Raw genomic sequence first — 20,247 nt, 5'->3', positions numbered from 1 at the left:
CCTGTGGGTGTGAGAGTGCCTTCCAGGGCTGCTGGATCATCAGGAAAGAGAACCTGGAGCTGGGTGAACTGAGGCTGCTTACCCACCAGAGCTTCTGTGCTTGTTCTTCTCAGTGGGAATGGAGAGCCAGGAACATGTGTGTCCCTGCACAAGTGATGCAGAGGGTGAATGCTGTGAGAAGTGATGTGTTCCTGGGTTCCTCTTATTGTAGCTGGCAGGAAAACAGTGTAGAAGCACTTGGTGTGTATCCTATAAGAAGAGTTCTCACAAAGACTACATTTAAGCTCACTATATGTGTGATTGTATGTCTGAGTGTCTGTGGCTTAGAAGTTGAGATGGATGGAAAAGAGAGTTGGCTTAAGGAAGAATTGCAGTGTTCAGAAACAAAACTAACATTGCAAGTGTTTTATGAAAAAGAGAGAAGAAAGCACAGATGAATAGCCAGTAATGGAACACTTAGGACAGGCACTCAACATGTGGAGAACACATTCTGGTTCTTAAATGCCTGGAACACTGGCATTGGTGGCAGTGGAAGGATTGGCTCCAGGGGCAGTGTTTTGGAATGGAAGCTTTTGCTTCAAACCTGTGTGTTGTAACACTTGTGTTGTAACATCCTTTGTTAACATGGAGTATTGCAGAAACTCAGGAGAGATGCATTTTCCACTGTCTTCATATGATAAGAAGGAAATGTCATGAGTATAGTACAGTTTGCTGTTGAGTTGTACTCAGTAGCTTTTTGCCATCTCATATTTGTTTACATTGATTCTTTCTGCAATTAAAGTGGGCTGGATTGCCTTTTGCTTCCCTTTGCTTCCCTCAGCTTAGTACTAGAACTTAGAGATGTAATAAGAAGTTTGATGTATCTCCAAAATGATGTAGAAGGACTGTGAGAAGTGGAGAGGTTGGGAAACCTGGACTGGAATTTCTTGGCAAGTGCTCACCTGAAGCTGTCCTCTGGGTGCTTTGCTGTTGTGAGCTCTCCTCTGGCTTGGGGTAAGGCCGTGTGTTTATCTGCTCTACTGAATGTTTGTGAAGCCCATCTTCTGCACTGCAGACATGCTCCTGCTGGAGCAAGTCACTGTTGTTTTTTCTGACATACACATCACTGTGGGCATGTTCACTGTGCAGAAACTGGGGATAAAAGCAAGTTTAGTTCTGTAGTGGCTTCCTTTTGACTTCCAGACTCCTGCACTTGAAGACTTGGCTGTGTCTTCAAATGATCATTATAAGTGTCTGTCTTGGAAGAAGAGCAGTTGTGTGGTGTGGTACATAGCTCATTAATCGTGGCTGTGTGGCTCTGGCAGCAAACCAGACAGCTGTGTGCCAGAGAGCAGGACAATGGAAACCCTCTGGAGACTGGGACACGAGATGCCCCTGAAAGGACTCAGCTGCAGTAGCCAATTCATAGCAGTCGCTGTGTTAAAGCAGAAAAATGTGTTCTTCTGTTCTTCTGCCCTGAAGAAATGTGAGGGACCATTAAGCATTTGGTTACATTTGTTGTACACTGCTTCTAGCAGGGTTTCAAACCACCACAAGTTTCTGTAGCACAGCTTTGGAGTCCTTGGTCTGCTGCACAGTCAGGAGCTTTAAGTGAAACAGCTCACTACAGTTTCACAAGAAACTACAAAACATGAGAACAGGAGAAACAAAAAGACTCTACAACCAACCCTGAGCAGCTCATGCCCTCAGTTCATGTTTCTTTGGAAACTGATGTTCTCGAGGTGTTGGTAGAGTGTTGCCCAGACCCACAGCTTGATGTGGCTGTTGTGCAGTGTTCCAGATTAGGTAAATTAACAATTAAAATAAGTTCATATAATTGTTTGTACTCACTGCAAATACTGGTTGCGTTCCTGCCCTTTCCTTGGCTGTGGTTTCAGGTATTGTTGAATGCAGGTTTAGGATCTTTCCCTGTCTCAAAATGATCTTTAGCTTTTCGAGAGAACATTTCCAAAATAACTTGAACTTATTCACACATCACAAGAATAAATGGTATGTGTGGGCTGTGCCAGTGCTGTGCCTTTTCTCTCTGAGAGGATTCAGTGATTATTTTCTTATGTGTCAAATATTGGAGCAATCATGATCACCTTTCACTTTTTTTTTTAACCACACTTCAACTTGTAGACTAATTATTTGAAAGAATATCTAAGCAATATATGTCAGACAGGAGTGGTTTAATCTGCCATTTTTGTTCTCCTTGAAAATAAAGGTGGTAAGCAGTGTAAAGCCCCATTACAGCACTCAGCAGCTGCTGCCCTTGCTTTTGTCAAAGAACTAGTGCAGATTTAGTTGCAGTGTGCCAGTAATCCTTGGGCCTGACATGTGGCAAATTGTTCTGCAGTGATGGTGGCAGTATGTTACCAATTCAAAGAGAGCTTAAAGCCCTTATGCCCTGCTCTTTTGCCACCCCCACAATGCCTGAACTGATGAACTAGCAGAAGGCATGTAATTACTGCAGTTGTTAGGGGGAATTCATCCTCTTATAATCGGATGTCTTGAAAAAGAACATCAGAACAGAAAATTTCCTTGAAGATTGGGATCTTCTTATGCGATTAAAGATGTTCCACCTGGCTCGCATTTGAGCACAGAACAATTGTCTCCTGCAAGATGCAAACCTGATTAGAAGTGTAGTAATCTGAACAGGACATTGCAAACAGATGTTACTCAACATTTTGCAGCATTTTTATAAGGATGTATCTGAACAGTCTCTGCAGCAGGGTAGGTTGAGGAGGTGGCGTGAAATCAACATGACAGAACACTTTGGTTTGAAATCTATTTGGCCAGAGCATTAAATTGTCATTAACCAGGGCATTTTCCTTTTTTGGGCCATGTTTCCTCACACTACAGGTCTGTAGTGCTGTGTGTATTTATTTAACTCACTGGCTTCTTTAGGGATGAAAGAGAGGGAACTGGAAGTGCAGAAACCCAAACAGAATATTCCTTTTGTGGGTTTAAAATTGGTAGCTTAATGGAGCTAATACATGTTTTAGTTTGCTTTTGACAGCAGTCTGCTGCAGTTTTCTGCCTGTTGTTGAGATTAAACCACAAACACTGCAGTGAGAGAGACTTTTTTCCACAGAGTTTGGCTTTGTCAGACTGTAAAGTGTTAAATATCTTTACAGAGCACAGACTAATGTCTGCTTGGAGCAGATGACTGTTCACAACACCTCAACACAAACCAAAGAATAAAGCAGGATGCTGCTTCTTTCCTGAAAAACACAAATGTGGGAGCAGTCAGGTCATCACTGCTGAAACACTTCAGAAAAGAGCTTGCTTCAGATCTCTGCAGCAGGGGCAGCTGCTGCTCCTGGCAATGCCTGACCTCTGCCCCTTGCTTTGCTGTCCAGTTGTGCACACAGGGTCATACACATAGGGCCATACACCTCCACTGAGGCTGCTGGTGGTAGTCTAGCTTATCAGTGTCTAAGCACTGCAAAATTTATTGGCTTTTTGATGATTTTGAGTCTGTACCAAATACAGGAACATAAATTTCCATACATAATCCACAGTGAGCGGGAGGTCTCTACTTGCTGTAGAACACTTCTCTCCAGTGAGTGGGATTGCTCAAGGAACTGTCCCTGACTTCATCCCAGTTTTTCTGGTGGTAGGTAGACTGGAGAAAGGAACTTTAGGATGTTTATGTTCCTTAAAATGAGGTTGTCTGGCTGCCAGAACCCCCACCTCATTTGATGTGTATTCTCAGCAAGAAAACCAGACCCAGGTGGGTCTGTGAGGAGGTGTTGGGATGGCTGATGTGCCAGCACCAACGCAGGTTGGTGAGAAACTGCTGCAAGTGTTTTGCCATGTGTTGGCAAGTCCTGGCTGCTGCTCTGGCCAGACAGCCCTGCTGCTGAGACCTGAGCACTGTGTTGCTTCAGCTCCTGCTTCAGCAGGTCAGAGATGGAGGGATGGATTAGGGTTTTTTGGCTTGTCCGTGTCTTTTGCAGTTTGTTTTCCAGCAAGTGTGGCATCAGTTAAAAAAAATATTTAAACCTTCTGGGAAGTCAGGTATATTAGGTACACTGTGGTTCAGTTCTTAGGAAAAAATTATAAATTGTTCTCTGCATCTGGAAATCATGAACAATGGTGTAATCGTGCCTTGGGAGTGTAAACTTGTGGTTATTGACATACACAGCAAATCCCCCAAACCTTTTATGTAAGTGGTGTTAACATCTATCCTAGAAATATTTCCTTTTTTCTTCTCTTTTTAAATCTAATTGCACTTGTGTTAACATTAGTATTTCAGTAAATATTAGGAACAGCAGGATTTGGAAGACAGGGTTATATAGAGCAACGTGAGGCTGTACCTTTGGGAAATCTAAAGTAAGCAGCCAAATAATCCAGTTTCTAATTTAGTGGGTAAAACAAATATGTAGTATTTAAAATTACAGTACATAAGAAGCAATCTGACACCAGAAGCTAAGAAGAAACAGCTCAAAGCCATAATCACTTGATGGTTTTAGTCATTCTGCTCATCTTGGTTTTAAATCCACACATAAAATATATTGCCACAGAATTTTTATCATTTTATTGTTACTTTAATTATAATTGCAGAAGAGCAAAAGAGGTGCTGGGTGAAGGAATCTGTTATTGATTCCTGTTAAAAAAAGGAAGAAACTGTTCTTTTAAAACTTAATATTCTGGCCTGAACTGGACTATAGAAAGAAAAAAAGAATGTGATTTGGTCTGAAAGTTGGTAAATCCCTCGTGGAAGAAGAAACTCTTTTGTATGGTGTGAGAACCAGAGCCAGCAGCAGGATCCTGGATCCTGCAGGTTTATTTTGGTGAAATGAGTGGTGCACACATCCCTCCCCAGCTCTCTCAGTCCTCTGAACGCAGTGAGCTGATGAAACGTCAGCAGTTGTCTCAGCAAGCCATGGCTGGAAGGTGTCAGTGTGTGTTAGGTGAGAGGATGGGGACAGAGCAGTGTGCTGTGCCTGCAGCAGGCTGAGGATGGGCTGAAGGAGAAGCCCTCTGGTGGGTCCTGGAGCTGAGAGCCCCTGGCAGCCCCCGGGCTGTGGTGGTGGCTGTGTGGCAGGGACAGGGGGCTCACTGTGGCCATCAGGTTCAGTCCCAGCCCTGGCTGGTGCAGGTGTAGATGTGGTTGGTGGTGACATTGCTGACATCCACATCTGCAGCGTGGTCCCCACACCATCCATCCAGCTGTAGCCAGAGGGGGAAGCACTGCACACGGATTGCCAGGAGCACAATCCTGTGCCTGCCAGGAGCTGGGTTAACCTTGCTGCTGCTGGAATTGCCTGCTCAGTCATAGCTGCTGAGAACAGCGTGGCTCTGTGCCTAAAGGAGAGCAAGCAGCCTTTCCCCAGCTCAGACCAAGTGTTCTGATTTTCCTCCTGCTTGTTCTCTTCAGATAGAAATCTGGCAGTCAGTGGCACCCTGAAAACATCTCTGTGCAGCAGCAGGGCTCCAGCATGGGGAGAAACTCATTTCCAGGAGCCTGAGGAGTGCACCCTTTGCTCTGCCTGCTCTTCCCATCAGCTTTGTTTACTGCTGCAAATTTTTTCTGCTCCCAGTATTTCTAAGGCAACCAACCCATGAAAGAGTCGTCAGTGAGTTGCTCTCTTAACTCTCCTTGTCAGATAGTAAACAGTGGGCATAAAGACAGAGGAGTAAAATGAAGAGAAATATTTTTCCCATAGAGAAAGTGAGCTGGCAGATCGTGTTTAGAAGCAAGCAAGAAAACAGTTCTAAGTTAAAGCAAAAGAGGAATAGGGTTTGGGGATTTTTTTTTTTTAATTGGGTTCTGTTTTTTTGCCTGAATTTCTACACTGGAAGGGGCTAGATGTGGAGCCTCAGGGTCACTAGATAAATAGACTTTCTCCAAGCATAGGTTTGACATGCCAGGGCAAGTATTGCTCTCAGAAGAAAGGTAAAAGCTCTCCCTGTTCTGCGTCCCGGTGTGTGCTTTGTTGGGGTTACTCATGGGGAAGGCTGTGACGGGGAGAGGTGGTTTCTGCCAAAGCCAAGGGGGGCACCTGGGGAGACCTTTTCAAATGCCCACATGGCAGTGACCATCAAGGTTAATTCTCAGTGGGATTTATGAGTCCAGGTTATGGTTTTGGTCCTGGCTGCAGGGAGGAACAGAGAGTATTCCAAAGCAATTGGGAATCATCCTTATCCCTGCACCTCTGTATCCACAGGGTGACATGAACTTGTGATCCCCCCCATCAACACCCGAGGGAGGCAGAAACCCTGGGCACGTGGGCACATGTCCACGTTGTGGCTGCTTCCCCCAGCACAGTCTGTATGTTCCATCAGCTCTTGGTGTGTGAGGAATAAGTGTTGGCTCTGAATGTATTTCAAGTTTTGTTTTGCATTTTTCTTTGGACCTGCAGGTTCCCCTGGAAAACAAGTGGATAACTCAGCCAGCAATCAAGGAAATAACTTGGGGACCCCAACCAAAGGTGGAAAACTGAGCCATGCTTTTAGAGATCCCCGGCCTGGGAAGAAACCTGCAGAGGGACAAGTGATGAAAGGTGATGAATCAGAGAGTGATTTTGAATCCGATCCTCCCTCTCCCAAGAGCAGTGAGGAAGAGGAAGAGCAGGAGGATGAAGAAGTCTTGCAAGGAGAAAACGGAGACTTCAATGATGACAATGATACAGAACTTGAGAATTTAGGCCACCGGCCTCTCCTCATGGACTCTGAGGAAGAGGTGGAGGAAGAGGAGGAAGAGAAGCAAAGTTCTGACTCTGATTCTGATCGTACCAAACAAAAGTCTGTGGAAGGGCTCCTGAGCAGTAGGTTCAGAGATGATGCGGGCAGCAGTGAAGTCACTGAACTCAGTTCACTGCATATGCCCCCGTCTGAGGTGCCAAGTACTGTCAGAAAAACAATCCCTGGCCCAGAATTCGATGTGTTTGGGGCAGTGCCCTTTTTCACTCTGCAGCCTCAGCAGAGAGAGAGGATGGACAAAGATGTTTCTTCTCAGATGGCTTTTCCCTGCCTGAACCAAGACCAGGATGACTTCGATGTTTTCACAAAAGCCCCCTTCAGCAAAAAGGTGTCTCAGCAAGATGCCCAGGTGGTGGGAACCGAGCCTCTGCTCTCCCCCACCTCCCCGCGAAGCGTCGACATCTTTGGCTGCACCCCGTTTCAGCCCTCCCTTCTCCCCAGGAGCGGTGGGAGCAGAGAGGACCTGTTCGGGCTGGTTCCTTTCGAAGAGATCACGGGGAGTCAGCAGCAGAAGGTGAAGCAGCAGCGGAACCTGCAGAAGCTTTCCTCCCGGCAGAGGCGCATGAAGCAGGAGGGCTCCAAGAGCAACGGGAAGCGGCACCACGGCACCCCCACCACGGCCAAGAAGGGGCTGAAACCCAACTACCGCACCCCGGAGAGAGCCCGCCGGCACCGCAGGGCAGCCCGCAGGGACTCCCAGAGCAGCAACGAGTTCCTGACCATCTCCGACTCCAAAGAGAACATCAGCCTTGCCCTGACCGACGGCAAGGACCGATCCAACCCTCTGCAGCCCGACGAGAGCCTGCTGGATCCTTTCGGAGCCAAACCCTTCCACCCGCCGGACGGGATGCGGCATCCCCAGCACCAGGGCTGCGCTGAGCCCCGGGGGGACCACGGCCCGGGGGCTGCCAGAGCCAGGCAGAGCTCCTTGCACGCAGGAGAGGGGCTGAAAACAGATGACTTTGGGGCAGTGCCCTTCACGGAACTGGTTGTGCAGAGTGCCCAGGGCCAGCAGCAGCTGCTTGAGTTAGATCCCTTTGGCGCAGCTCCCTTTCCTTCCAAACAGTAAATGCTTCCAGTGGGTTCCCCCACACCACCTCTCCCGGTGACTTCACAGAGGTTTAATTAGTGGAGTAATTTCTCTGGTTGAATTGGCAGGGCCCCGGGTTGCCCAGGTTGTTCAAGAAGGCATGGCCAGCTTGCACCATGAAATCTAAATTTCTGCTGGGTTGTTCAAGGGTTGTTTTTCTGGGGGGGTTGGTTGTTTCTTTTTGTTGTGGTGGTTGGTGGTTATGTTTTGTTTTGGGGTTTTTCTGTTTTTGTTTTTTTGTTTGTTTGTTTTTTGGGTTGTTTTGTTTTGGTTTTTTTGGTTGGTTGGTTGGTTTTTTAAAAAAAAAAAAAATAGAAAAAGAACCAAACCAGGAGCATGATTTTGTTATGACAGATGGCTCCCTGAGTGAAAAGAGAAATCAGAAATGAATCATTGTCTTGTCACTGACTCTGGGCCCTGGAAGAGATTGTCATTCTGCACTTTTGCTTTGCCTTTTCAGCCTGGTGTGATGTGCTGAGAAGGAGGGGGGGGACAGGCAGAGGTCACATGAAAAACGTTTTCCACAGGCAGAGGTGGCCTGGTGGAACTGTGGTGGTTCTTTGTGTCTCAGTCACCATAGACTTAAGAACCAAAATGTACTAATATCCAGATTGGTGTGCTGGAAATAGTCAAGCCTTTGCTTCCTAGGTGCAAACTACCTGTATTAATCATGAAAATAGAGAAGCCAAGTCCTCAAGGGGCTGTGGCCCAGAATTTCAGAGCACAGCTGTGACTTGGGACCTGGTAGACATCTATGCAGCTGCAGAGATGAAAGGTAGATTATTTTTTTGTGTGCCTAAACATTCAATTTAATTTTTTTTTTACAATAAGTGCCATTAATGTAAAATAGCAAACTGGAATTTTAGAGTTAAAACTAAAGATATGGAGACTATAGTGGTTTGTGAGACATAAAACCTGAATGTGGGGGGGTGAACCAGCAGGGATGTGTTTGTTTGCAGCACTTTGAAACCTACTCAGTGCACTGGGGAGAGAGGCTGGTTTACACGAGGAAATCATTTGGCACATAAGGAGTATTTCAGATGACTTCTACAGTTGACTGTGAGATGCAACCATCAGATTTATTTGATTGGGATTTGTGTCTGAAAATACCTTTTCTTTTTTTCTCTTAGATTTTTATTGCAAAGAAAACTTGTATTCTTTGAAACCTGTTGTTTTTTTTAAACAAGAATAATTTTATGAACTGCCTGTAACCTGATGTTCTCTTTGGTTCTGATGAATCTCTTGTACTTTAGCCTATTTTATACGAAAGTTTTGCTCCATGCACTGAGCTTTGAAGAACCTTTCCCTGAACCCAGATGTGTTTGGGAACAGAAGCAGTGAGCAGCAGGCAGTGAGCTGCATTTCCCACCTCAATGCCTTAGGGCAGGACTCCTGCCCACCCACCCCTGGGAGACACCAGCACCCAGGATGTGGCTGGAGTGGTGCTGGGCAGGGGACATGAACAGGCTCCTCAGGGACAGGATTCCCTGCCTAGGGTGTAGGAGTGCTGTGTGTGTGCAGCACGGCTCCTCTGCTGTCCCTGCCAGGCCCTGCAGCCCCTGCCAAGCAGGACACCTCGGGCTGGGGCCATTCCTCTGCCCTGTGCTGTGGCAGGCTGAAAGAGGAGGAGGTTCCTCTGCTGGTCTCAACCCTCTGTCCTGCCTCACCAAGTGCTGATGAGTAGATAGCTGGATGTTTATCTATGGAGGACATAAGCAGTCGTGGTTCTGTGTCCCTGTGTGTGTGTGTGTCCTTCACAGGAGGTGAAGTGAAATATTTAGGGTTGTGCATTTTTGTTCCAAGTCTCCTGATGGCTATACAGCCACCCAGAGCTCTGTGAGGGGGTTGTGGGTGGATCCCTTTCAATATTTGCTGAAAACGATGCATCAAAAACAAGTTACTTGACTTCTTTGGGGTTTGATTTCATAAAACTCTTCCTTGGATGTATGAGATGGCTTTCCCTGGTCCTGGAGTTTGAAGGTAGCTCATACAGTATCTGTAAACCTTCATTGCCTTTATCTTCCTCATTTTCATTTTTCTTGTGGGGTGGAAGTGAACTGTTACAGCTGTGCTTGGCTCAGAATGCCTTCATCAGGCTTAGAAATTAAGCTCCTATGAGGTTATGAGTAGAAATGTTTCAGCTCTCTTTGCACAGGCGTTTCCTAGGCTTTATTACTACTGTTCTCACCTGGGGTTTTGTGCCAAAGGCTGTAAGAAGCGCTCGCTGAGTTTTGTAGCATTTTCTGGTACTCAGGTTAACTCTTGTTTCCTTTTTGTTTCTCTGCCTGCTCACAAGATGCCTTCCTGCCCTTGCCTTCTGCACAGGTCCTCGCCTGCCCCAGGAGAGTGACATGGTTGGTGGGGCAGGGGGTGGAAATAAAAGGAGAATAAAACAAGAGGCAGCTGCCCCGTTGTCCTCGGTGGGGCGGTCCTCACCAAAGCCATCAGCTGCTGCTTCAGCTCCTGGAAAAGCAACTTCAGGGCTTGCTCAGCTGTTTGGTGCCAGAGGGAAGGGTTCCCAAGGCCATGGGAGGGTGCTTAGCTCCAGGGCCTGCCAGGGAGGCAGCTGTCCTGTCCTGTCCTGTGCAGACAGGGCCTGTGGGCTGAAGTGTGAGTGAAGAACAGAAGGAAATGGGAATGTTTTTCATTTGCTCACCTGGAGGCTGAAGGGTGCCAGAGGATTTCCTGGGGTGGAAGGGCTGGGGGTTGGCAGAGGGTCTGTCAGTGGCTCCAGCACAGGGCAGGACGGCTGAGGGGGACCTGGGCACAGGAACTGGGGGGAGGGAGAAGCAGACTGGGACCCACTTCTCTCCCACAGTGTCAGGATGCCTCTGGCTGCAGAGGAGTTATGCCTGGTGATGTCTGCTTTCTAATGGCCTTGATAAACATTCTTCTTTGTATTCTAGTTACAGAACAGGCGGGTTTGCAGCCATGTAACATTTTGTTCTTACCCTTGTGGGTGAGGTCAGTCATCTTGCTCAGCTGGGTGTGTGCAGCACGGGGCTGCTCACACACTACTAAACCCTGCTGGGCTTGACTTGAGCTGAGATCCACTGTTCAGCAGAGACAAAATGTGCTGCTGGGGAAGGTGAGAGATGCCCTTTTGCCTTTATTTGCTGTGTGTGCCCATCCCTGTGTCACGAAGGGAATGTGTCAGTACCTCGTACCATGACAGCAGTGGTGAGGTGGGGAGCTGACACTTCCAACCCAAACCATCCATGGGTCTGGGCAGCTTTCCTTCCAGTGTGTTGAAGGACTGAACCACAGCCTTTTGAGAGTCAGCTGCTCGAGAGAGATTCTGTCTAAAGGTACAAAGAAGCCCTCAGTGGTTGTGGTCAGGGAAAGGACAGTGAGATGGGGGGGTTGTTCCTCTCACGGTGGCTTTGGTTGGCCCATGGGACACGGGGCCCATGAGCACCAGCCTTGGGGGAAACAATTTGTAATCCCTCTGGGTGTTCAGTTAGTAAAACCAAGTACTGTGAAAATAAGTTGATATATTTGCTACTGTGAGAATAAGAGTTTATCTGGAGGTTTTTTTTTATACTAAATCGTGTATTTTTATATATGAAAAGTATATATAAAATATACACATGCTCGCACACATCATGGATCTCTTGGAGTTGCTGTGTTTTTAGTAACAGCAGCCACAATCACTTTCCATGACTTGAGGGAGTGAATATGAGTAAAAGCTGTAAAAGAGAAAAGCGCAAAGGGCAGCTGCTGCATTAGTTTTCCATAGTGCTTATTTCAAAAGGAAAATCAAGGACATTTGTGTGTATAGCTTAATTTGTGACTAAGGCATCACTTAACATTAAAGAGTGTAAAAACTATTTTGAAATCGCTGGCATTCAGCTTTTAAGTGCACTTTCCTGAACTACACTTCCATTTCTTGTTAGGACTTCAAGTTTCTAAAGCTTTTTTTGTGTACCACTAAAGAGAGAACTTTAACTTCTTTGTGAAACTGATGTACGTCATAAAAAACTTGCAGTTGTTAAATAAACAAATGTGGTAACAGTGACTTTGCAGCTCTCCTTAAACTTTGCATTACTGAGTATTCACACTTAGGCTTTACTCACTCTGAAGTAATGCTGCTTCTCCAGATTGCTGTTTGTGGCTGTAGGCTTCTCTCACTTTTTAATTTTTTTTTAAATACTTGTATTTGCTGCCCAATTGTCTTTGTTCAGCTTGTTAAAAACCTGCAGATCATGTAAGTGGTTTTAATTCTTTAGGGTCAGTATTACTCTTAAAAACCTTCTTGCAGAATGGTTTCAAAGGATGGGTCCCAATCCCGAGGCAGTCACAGAAACTTGGTCCTTGGTCCCTTTTCCGTACCCAAAATGTTATGTTGGGGCCCAAGGCCACCTCTGTGGACTTGGTTCTGTCCCTCACCTTTGGGACATCATTTTAATATGATTTCTAGGAATTGCTTACCAAAGCAGGTTTTTTTGGATGCTGCATGTTCTAATTTCACTCTTGGGGAAACTGAAGTGAGAATGAAAAGGGTGAAGGAAAGCTGGAGCAGTAGCAGCCCCGGACATGAGCAGCTCACGTCCTGCCTGTTCTGTCTGCTGCACATTGCCCCTTCCAGTCTGAATTTCATAGGAGCAAATCCATGGGGGAAGAGTTTAACTGGAGCCTTCACCTTAAACGAGTGACTGTGGCTGTTCTATTGGTGCTTCAATCAGTGTTTCAAGGATAAGGAGGACTTCAGCCTGGAGTCAGGCTGGCTCCCGGGGGGGAGGTTGCACAGCTGAGCTCAGCTCCAGTGAGCACTGCTCCAAAACCAGAGGAGAAACTCTCCACACACCATGGGCTGGGGCAGTGCAGGTCCTCTCTGTGCTGTGCCTGCAAACAGCCTGGCTCCTGCTGTATTTAAAACCCAGGGAGATGACGAGTTGTGCAGTTGAGCAGTTCACATCTGTCACTTCCCTGTGTGAGATGCAAGAATGGTGTTATTCCAGGTAAACTTCCAAGGAACTGATATTTATTTACAGGTTCAGTATGTACACAGAAGACCATCATGCAGCTTGATAAATTTTGTCAAGGTATTAAAAATGTACAGCTTTGCAGGCAGTTTCCTTGCCCAGTGAAAACTGCTGCAGTAGTTAGTTTACATAAAAAAAATACATAATACATTAGCAAACTAGAAAGTCAGTATGCTTTTTCAATAGATAGACACATTCTTCAAATATTGTTCACACAACACTGGAAACATTTTCTATACTTGTAGTTTCCTTGTCAGGCTTCAGTAGTAGTAATTAGTGCACTTGAAACTTGCTTGGCTGTCAAGTTAAAAAAAAAAAAAGTAAAAAAACCTGTGTACACTGAAAGGCTCAAAGGTTTGGGAGCTGAATCTTAAATGCAAAGTCAGTTCTTGCCACTGCTCCTTTCTGGAATAGAAAAAAAGCAACAAACAACAAAAAAACCAACAACAAACTGCAACCCAGCCACTGAACTTACAAACTGCCATCACCCCTCTCCAGGAGGATGGAGTCAGCACCCTGCCCTCTGCATCCCCAGGAGGGCAGCAACAGCCAGGACAGAGTGGGATATGCATGGGAGAAGGACAAGAAAGTTCAGTGAGTTGAATCCATGGCAGATTCACTGCTCTGGGTGTGCTGTGTTAGTTTGTCCTGCTGAACAAATGTCATTGAAAAAAAAGTCTTAGCAACTCCACTGATGGCAGGAGAGAAACAAACTGAATGCACAGGCTTAGTGCTACTCCTGAAATACATCAGCACTCTAATTCCAAGTTACCAAAGGGAGCCAGAGGCAGTCCCTGCAGTAGTGGCACTACCCATATTGGGAGGGAGGTTTAATTTTCAAGATCTGACATGAAGATACAGCTATGGTGGATGATGTGGTTTTATCTTCCAGGAAAAAGAGTTCATCCAGAACAGTACAAGAGTCCACTGAACACCAGGGGATGTCAGCTATTGATTGGGAGGGGACAGCACACCATCCAGGCACAGGTTGTGAAGGATCCAACATGCTGTACTGCTGTGGTTCTGCTTCAGGATCAGGCCTCAGAGTCCCTGTGGCCTTACAAGCCTGCTGCCAGGAGTGGTTTCTTAATTATGCACTTGAAAAAAACCCTGAAAAGCTGGACAGAGGTCTGTGGGCTCAGCAGGGGTACTTGCCTCTGCTGGTTTTGTTTACCAAACAAAACAAACACTGCTGTGATCCAAACAGAGTTTTGCAGCCCACTTCTCCTCTGTCCCTCTCCAGAAGTCCTGTTTTTGTACCTGATTGCAGGTGGGAAATAAACATCAGCCCCCAGGCACTGCTGTTGGTGTTTTCAAAACTCATTGTGTAGCACCCAGCAAGCAGGTAACAGTCCAGGAGTCAGAAAAGCAACTGGCTCAGTGCTTAACTTCATAGCTCAGCTCTTTAGGCAAAGTCCAGACCCTCTAAGTCAGAAATTCCATTGTTGTGCCTCTGGAATAGAGTGGGGAAACAGGTTTAGTCACTGACTGTGCACATGAAATTATCAGCTCTTGACCTGATTTCCAAAAAAACCCAAAAACCAGATCAGTGTTTAATAGGCTGAAGATGTAACAAAAGCCTGAGGGAAAGGCAGCTTAGAACAAGTACTAATAACTGCTCCAGGCTATTAGAACTGTGAACAGATGAAAGGAATGTGGCAGGCTCTGTCCAGCCTGTCCTGACACTGTACCTGACAGAGCCTCCCATCCTGTGTGGCCCAGCAGAGTGCCTGCCACCAAGCTCACTGCTTTTTCAGTCCCAAGTGTCACACCAATCAGCACTTTCCTTGGGACAGCTAATGAGGAAGGTTGTCTGAAGTGTGTGACAAGGACAGGGATGATGTAGCTCTATACTTGCTAGGGAGCACTGGAGCTGCTGTACCTGGGCTCACAGGTGGGTGCTGTGCTCAGGACAGGGCTGGCTGTGCCGGTACTGCATGATGTGAACCATGGACTGGTGCCACCAGTACAGCATCACCACTGCCAGGACGTGCCACACCTGGTGACTGGAGCCGAGGTAGTTCAACTGTCCTGCCGGGAAGAGAGAGGGAGAGTGGGTAAGCTGTTAGTTTTAGTTTCAGCAGTTTTGGGTTTTTTTTTTTGCAAGTAGCAATCAGTCTCCTCCAAAGCTCAACTACATAACCACACCCTGCCCTCGCTGGGAGGCACTGAGAGCTCTGGAACAAACTCCATCAGGAGCTGTCTGCCTTCTGGTGACACAATGTTTTACTCTGTGTCAGAATAGTTTGTGGTCAACCTGTTCTGGCAGGGAGTTCAGGACTGGCAGAAGGGACTGTCACATTGCAGGAAGCTAAGCTGCAGGGAAAAAAAACCCAGAAGAGAATTTCCTACCTGGGAAGTATCTTTCTGGAACTTTGGAAATATAGAAGAGAAAAGCTACAGCAGCGATGAAGTACATGACAACTACACGTGGAGCAAACTCCTGCAAAAGAAAAGGAAGCTCTCCTATTCTCTTAGAAGGGAAAAGAAGAAAGAAAAAAATAAAAAAAGCCCCTTAAGGTAAAAAAAAGGCATGGTAGATCTGAATCTTACTTCATTGCCTGTGTTATCTATGGACAAAATCCAACAGAGAAGCAAATGCCAAAGTTTGGGAAACTCTGAGTGGGAATAAGCTTGTTTATCATGATCCCCCTGCTTCAGCACACCAGCCCCTGAGTGCTTCTGTGCAGCCTGGAGCAGGCCTGAGACTTGTCAATAAAAGGATGTTCTCCAACACACTGATCTTGTGCAGAACCAGCAGGGTAAGTGAGAAGGGTGGTTGTGGTGCAAAACCTCATCAACTGGTTGGGATTGCAGTCACTAAAACCCAGCCACAGGACTGCTGCACACTGGATGGGAAATAATCAAGCAACCCAGTCATGCTTTGCTGGTTGTTTTCCCTAACAGCAAGTTTTGTTACCAGAAGCAGAGCATTTTTCTTACGTTTGGACACAAAACATGTACCCTGTCTTACCACTCTGCTACCCCAGGAGGAGCTACAGGGGGGCAGAACAGTTCAGCAACCTCCTGCTGCTGTTCACTGAGGAGCTGCCTGAGAGACAGAAGGCTAAACAGACAAATTCTGATTTTTGCTGCTAACCCAGGGAGCTGAAGAGGAAGCAAACCATCATCCCATCAATGCCTTCTCGTTCCCCTCCCTTCAGCACTGGTGCAGCCTGACAGACTTCCCTGTCCCCCAGGGAGCAATGGTGCATCCCACCCACACAGGCTGCTCTGCACCCTTGTGTCCAGTTTTCCTGCTCATGGTGCAGTTTTCCATCAGCAAAGCAGATGTAATGCACTCAACCCCTGTACTGCTTCTCAGTAAGGTTTTTTTAAGTGTTTGCATTTGGATCAGATTGTCTGTAAGAATTCTGTGCTTGGAGAAACTTTAATTCCCTTCATTTCCCCAGTGCAAGAGGACTGCTCCAGTGGGAGAGCTGGGCTAGATGATCCCTGGGGGTCCCTTCCAGCTCCTCATTTGCCATCCTCCTCCAGACACAGCATCAGAGCTCTCTCACCCCTCCCCTTTCAGGTGGTACCTGTACGATGGAGGCCGCGACGCCGCCGTTGAGCCAGACCCAGTGGAGGGTGGGGACAACTCCATAGCCAGAGACAGAGCAGAAGATGATGGAACGCAGCCTGTGCCACTGCTGGGTGAGGTAACTGGGGTGGATCTGGGCAAAGAACACTGCCAGGATCAGTGCCAGCACGGTGATCAGGTACACCTGGCGCCAGTACTGGGGGGAGAGAAACAGCAGAAGTTGGTGGGTGCCTCCTCTGGGGGGAGGTTTGTGCTGCTGAAGGTGCTGAGATCTCAGATCACTGCTGGGAGCACAAGTGGTGGGGCTGGAATGGACAGAGCTGACTGCACTTGTCCTGCAGCAGAGGAACAGACAAGCTTCTCTCTGCCTCCTGAGAGGGGTTTGATTCCCTGTGCTGGGGAGATGATCAGCCCTGATCAGCCTCATCCACCTGGCAGCAGCAGCGCCTCTGAAGTTTACCCTGACTCCTCTTGTGTTGGGACACCCTGCCCGGACCCCCCTTTCCTGGGTCGAGGGACTGAAGGGCCCCCCCGCAGGAGTGCTCCCGACTCACGTTGTTACAGTAGAAGGCGTAGAAGACGCCCGAGACGTAGCAGCCCAGGATGCCGATGGAGATGCCCGCGTAGTCCAGCGCCATCCAGCGTCGGCTCGTCTTCTCGGAGCGGTGGCAGCAGAAGAGGTGGTAGCCCACGGAGCAGAGCATGCAGACCTGGGATGGGGCGGGAGGGCCCGTGAGTGGCGGGGGAAGCGGCACCGAGCAGGGCAAGCTCAAGCTCTGAAGCCCCCAGGGCGTCCCTTCATCTGTTCTGTCCTGACGGGCAGCAGGGACATCACCACCTCTGGCAGAGGAGCAGAGAACTTGGCAAGATGTGAGGGCCCCAGGCTGCACAGGGGAGCAAGGGGGCTGCTGAGGCCAGGTCTGAGCCCAGCAAGGAGACAGCAGGTGAGGGAGCAGGGCTGTGTCTGCATGAGCACAGTGGGACCAGGAGCTGCCCCGAGCAGAACCCAAAGCCCAGATCTGCCTGGCACCCACCTGACTTGACTGAGGGAAAGCACAAGGGAAGGGGCACAGACTGCTCAGTTTCTCATTTTTTCCCTGAGAAATGGCCCTTCCCAGCAGCAGCCACTGCTGAACCCCAGCAACCCTGCTGAAGCTGTGGAATGCAGCCCTGCACAATTTAGTTCTCCTTCAGAGCCTTTTTCCTACACCAGCTCTGCTGACTCCTCCCTGGCTTATTCCAGATGTTGAGTATGTCAAAATCAACTCAACCCGTGAGCCTGCAAGTCTGTAAAAAGAACAGCCATGTCAAACATGCCTTCCCAGGTCCTTCAAATGGCCTTTCAGTACTAAAGGGGGCCTGCAAGAAAGATGGGGACAGACTGCTCATCAGGGCCTGTAGTAACAGGACAAGGGGTGATGGTTCTAAACTAAAAGAGGGTGAAGTTAGACTGGACGTAAGGAAGACATTTGTGACAGTGAGTGTAGTGAAACCCTGGCTGATGTTGCCCAGAGATGTCCAGTGCACTCGATGGGCTCTAAAGGCCCCTCCCAACCTGTACCCTCCCATGCTGCTATGATTTTAGCTGTGACCCGAGTCCATCTTGCTGTGCAGTCCCACACACACACACACACACAGTGTGTGGAAGCACTGCTGGTGTGTTTTAACGCTCCCCTTCTCCTGATCAAGCCCCCAGCCCCACCTGGAAGCAGAAGAGGCAGACGGAGCAGATGACAAAGTCCTCCCGGGAGGCGCCGGCGGCGGGCAGGACGGCCGTCAGGTCGTAGATGCCCAGCGTGAAGAAGAGGATGAAGCCGAGCAGATGGCTCCAGATGTTGACGGTCTCGTTGGAGAGGATGAAGAGGCTGCGAGGAGACAGAGCGGTGCGGGGGGTGAGGGGCGAGGCGGGGCAGGGCCGGTGCGGGCCGGTGCGGGGCTGCCCTCACCTCTTGAGGCAGAGGCGGGAGGGCAGGTAGGCCCGGTAGCCGTCGGTGATGTAGGGGTTGTCCTTCAGGAAGCCGGGGATCTGCTCGTAGGTGTAGAGGCGGATGCCGCGGGGCACCAGCACGGGCCAGTACTGGTAGCTGCCCAGCTCGATGTAGTGAGCGCTGCGCAGCAGCTTCTGGTGCATCCTGACCGCCGCCCCGCCGCCGCATCGGACCGCCCCGCCGCCGTCCCCCTCACGGGCCGCCGCCCGCGGGGATCTCCCCCGTTTCCCGCATCCTCTCCCGCATCCTCTCCCGCCCCTCCGCCCCGGCCCGGCCCGCTCGCTCCCGCCGCCCGGCCCTGAGCGGCAGCGGCCGCGTCGCAGGGCGATGGCGTCACCGCGACGCCCGCGCGCTGCTGGCGGGAGCGGCGGTTGGGCGCGCGGGGGCGCCGTTCGCCCCCTCAGGCGGGAGCGGGCAGGGCGGAGATGGGGGAGCGGTGATCCCGGGGCCTTCGGGGAGCAAACCGGGCTGGAAAAGGAGGGATTGCAGCTCTGCGGTGAGGGGCTCCGATTGGGATGTCCCGCGGTGCCCCAGCCTGAGAGGACGTGGGGAAAAATGCGGCTCTGCTTGGAAGTTGTCAGCGTGAGTGTAACTTGATTCTCCAGGTAGAGCTCTCATGGCATAAGGTGTACAAGAAAATGTTAGGTTATTGTCACAACAGGTAATTTTGTCCAAAAAGAAATGCTGTGCATCCCTTAGAAACTCTTTGAGGAAGATATTTCTGTGGGGGGGTAGGATGCTGAGGAAAGTGAAGCCGTGTGGAGCTGTGGGGGTGTCCCGGTGAGTTCCCCACCTGACAGGGTCACAGGAGGGCTGGGGATTCCGCTGGAAGTGTCCCGGGAGATAAGTCTTCAGGGGCCACGAAGGAGTTACCTGATCGCTTGTCCAAAAGAGAAATGATCCACAGGCTGTGGCTGGATGTTGCTGCTCTGGTGGAAGAACAGCTCCGTTCCCGCTGACCTGTGCCAGCTGTGCCCCGCGTAGGAAACCGCCCTGTTTGGGTTAACCTGCTGCCCTGGGGAGCTGAAACCTCTGGAGCAGCCCAGTGTGACCAAGCTAACAGTGTGGCGTCTGCATGGTGGCAGTCTTTATCCTAACAGGTGTCCCTCTGGCTTTTCTCTGCTGTGTTCTCTTGGAGAGTGAGGGAGGTGAGGCACGATTCTGCAGACGCGTTTAGAGGCACAGGAGTGCAGCGGGCACGGTAACCGAGGGGAGCTGCGGCTGTCCCGGGGACATGCACCGTGTGCTCCAGCCCTGACTCACGTTACTCCAGACACACACTGATTAGAAAGTGCTAACAAGTTAAAACCTTAATTAGTCTTAAGCGTCCATTGACTCATTAGCTCACTAAGAACACTATACCTGGAAAAAACTACTTTGTTTCTAAGCCCTGTGCAATTTAAATGAAATCCGAGTTCTTCAAAGAGTTCAGTCAGAAGGAATGGGAGCTGACAGAGCTGGTGTCGGTTGGTTCTTTTTTTGGTGGTTTGTTTTTTTTTTGGTTGGTTGGTTTTTGTTTTGTTTTGCTTTAAAGAAGCTTTAATTGGCTCTTAAGTTAAAGCTTTGAAACTTTGATAGGAGAAGTGTTACAGGTTTAATTAATACGGAAAGCTGAGAAACAATTAGGGCAGCTTTAAATTAATTACTTACTATTTATTTTGAGCTTATTGAGCAATTGTGTTGTATGCGTGATTGAAATTAGCGATCCGTGCATGATAGCTTTGACCTGAATCGACCTCATGGGTGAGTAAGTAGCTTGCCCTGGTTCCTATACTGTCTCCCTAATTTTGCTGGCAGATAAGGTTAGCTGAGAGTAAAGATGACTGTGCCTGAATATTCTGTGCTTTTCTGTTGGAACTCTCACCATCCCTGCAGTCAGAGGTAGGGAAGGCTATCGAGGAGGTTGCTGAACTGATTCCTGTTAGCCCCAGCCGTGCCCTGTTCTCC

General features: G+C 48.7%; 2 protein-coding genes across 5 annotated transcripts in view; one reads left to right on the top strand and one right to left on the bottom strand.

Annotated features, from left to right (window-relative positions):
• Positions 1-7,962, top strand: part of BMP2K (BMP2 inducible kinase) — a 49,758-nt gene extending 41,796 nt beyond the window's left edge. Inside the window, exon 16 of the mRNA XM_030450147.1 lies at positions 6,354-7,962. Coding sequence (XP_030306007.1) covers positions 6,354-7,762 — 1,409 coding nt within the window. The 3' untranslated portion in view covers positions 7,763-7,962. The remainder of the gene's footprint in view (positions 1-6,353) is intronic.
• Positions 7,963-12,745: 4,783 nt separating this feature from the next.
• PAQR3 (progestin and adipoQ receptor family member 3) lies at positions 12,746-18,610 on the bottom strand. Of its 4 annotated transcripts, none has more exons than XM_030450184.1 (7): positions 18,259-18,610; positions 18,015-18,177; positions 16,867-17,022; positions 16,311-16,508; positions 15,121-15,211; positions 14,651-14,799; positions 12,746-14,221 (listed from the first exon to the last, which is right to left on the bottom strand). In XM_030450184.1, exons 1-6 carry the CDS (start codon positions 18,441-18,443, stop codon positions 14,657-14,659), a joined length of 936 nt encoding a protein of 311 aa, XP_030306044.1. In that variant the 5' UTR covers positions 18,444-18,610; the 3' UTR covers positions 12,746-14,221; positions 14,651-14,656. The 4 variants fall into 4 exon arrangements, with proteins under 4 accessions (XP_030306044.1, XP_030306045.1, XP_030306047.1 ...); XM_030450185.1 differs by having other exon boundaries at positions 14,651-14,794; positions 18,259-18,515; XM_030450187.1 differs by lacking the exon at positions 15,121-15,211 and having other exon boundaries at positions 14,651-14,794; positions 18,259-18,515.
• Positions 18,611-20,247: the final 1,637 nt, after the last annotated feature.

This window comes from Calypte anna, chromosome 4A (genome assembly GCF_003957555.1).
Source record: "Calypte anna isolate BGI_N300 chromosome 4A, bCalAnn1_v1.p, whole genome shotgun sequence".
Classification (NCBI taxonomy): Eukaryota; Metazoa; Chordata; class Aves; order Apodiformes; family Trochilidae; genus Calypte; species Calypte anna.
The sequence above is the reverse complement of the archived record's forward strand: the minus strand, read 5'-3'. Positions and strand labels throughout refer to the sequence as shown.

What these genes read in the sequence shown, in the direction of transcription:
- PAQR3 (XM_030450184.1), bottom strand. Translation starts at nt 18,443, where the DNA reads ATGCACCAGAAGCTGCTGCGCAGCGCTCACTACATCGAGCTGGGCAGC. An exon ending in TCTGCCTCTTCTGCTTCCAG is followed by an intron (nt 17,023 to 18,014) that starts GTGGGGCTGGGG and finishes GCCCCATCCCAG; the next exon opens with GTCTGCATGCTCTGCTCCGT. An exon ending in TCGCGGCCTCCATCGTACAG is followed by an intron (nt 15,212 to 16,310) that starts GTACCACCTGAA and finishes TTTCTTTTGCAG; the next exon opens with GAGTTTGCTCCACGTGTAGT.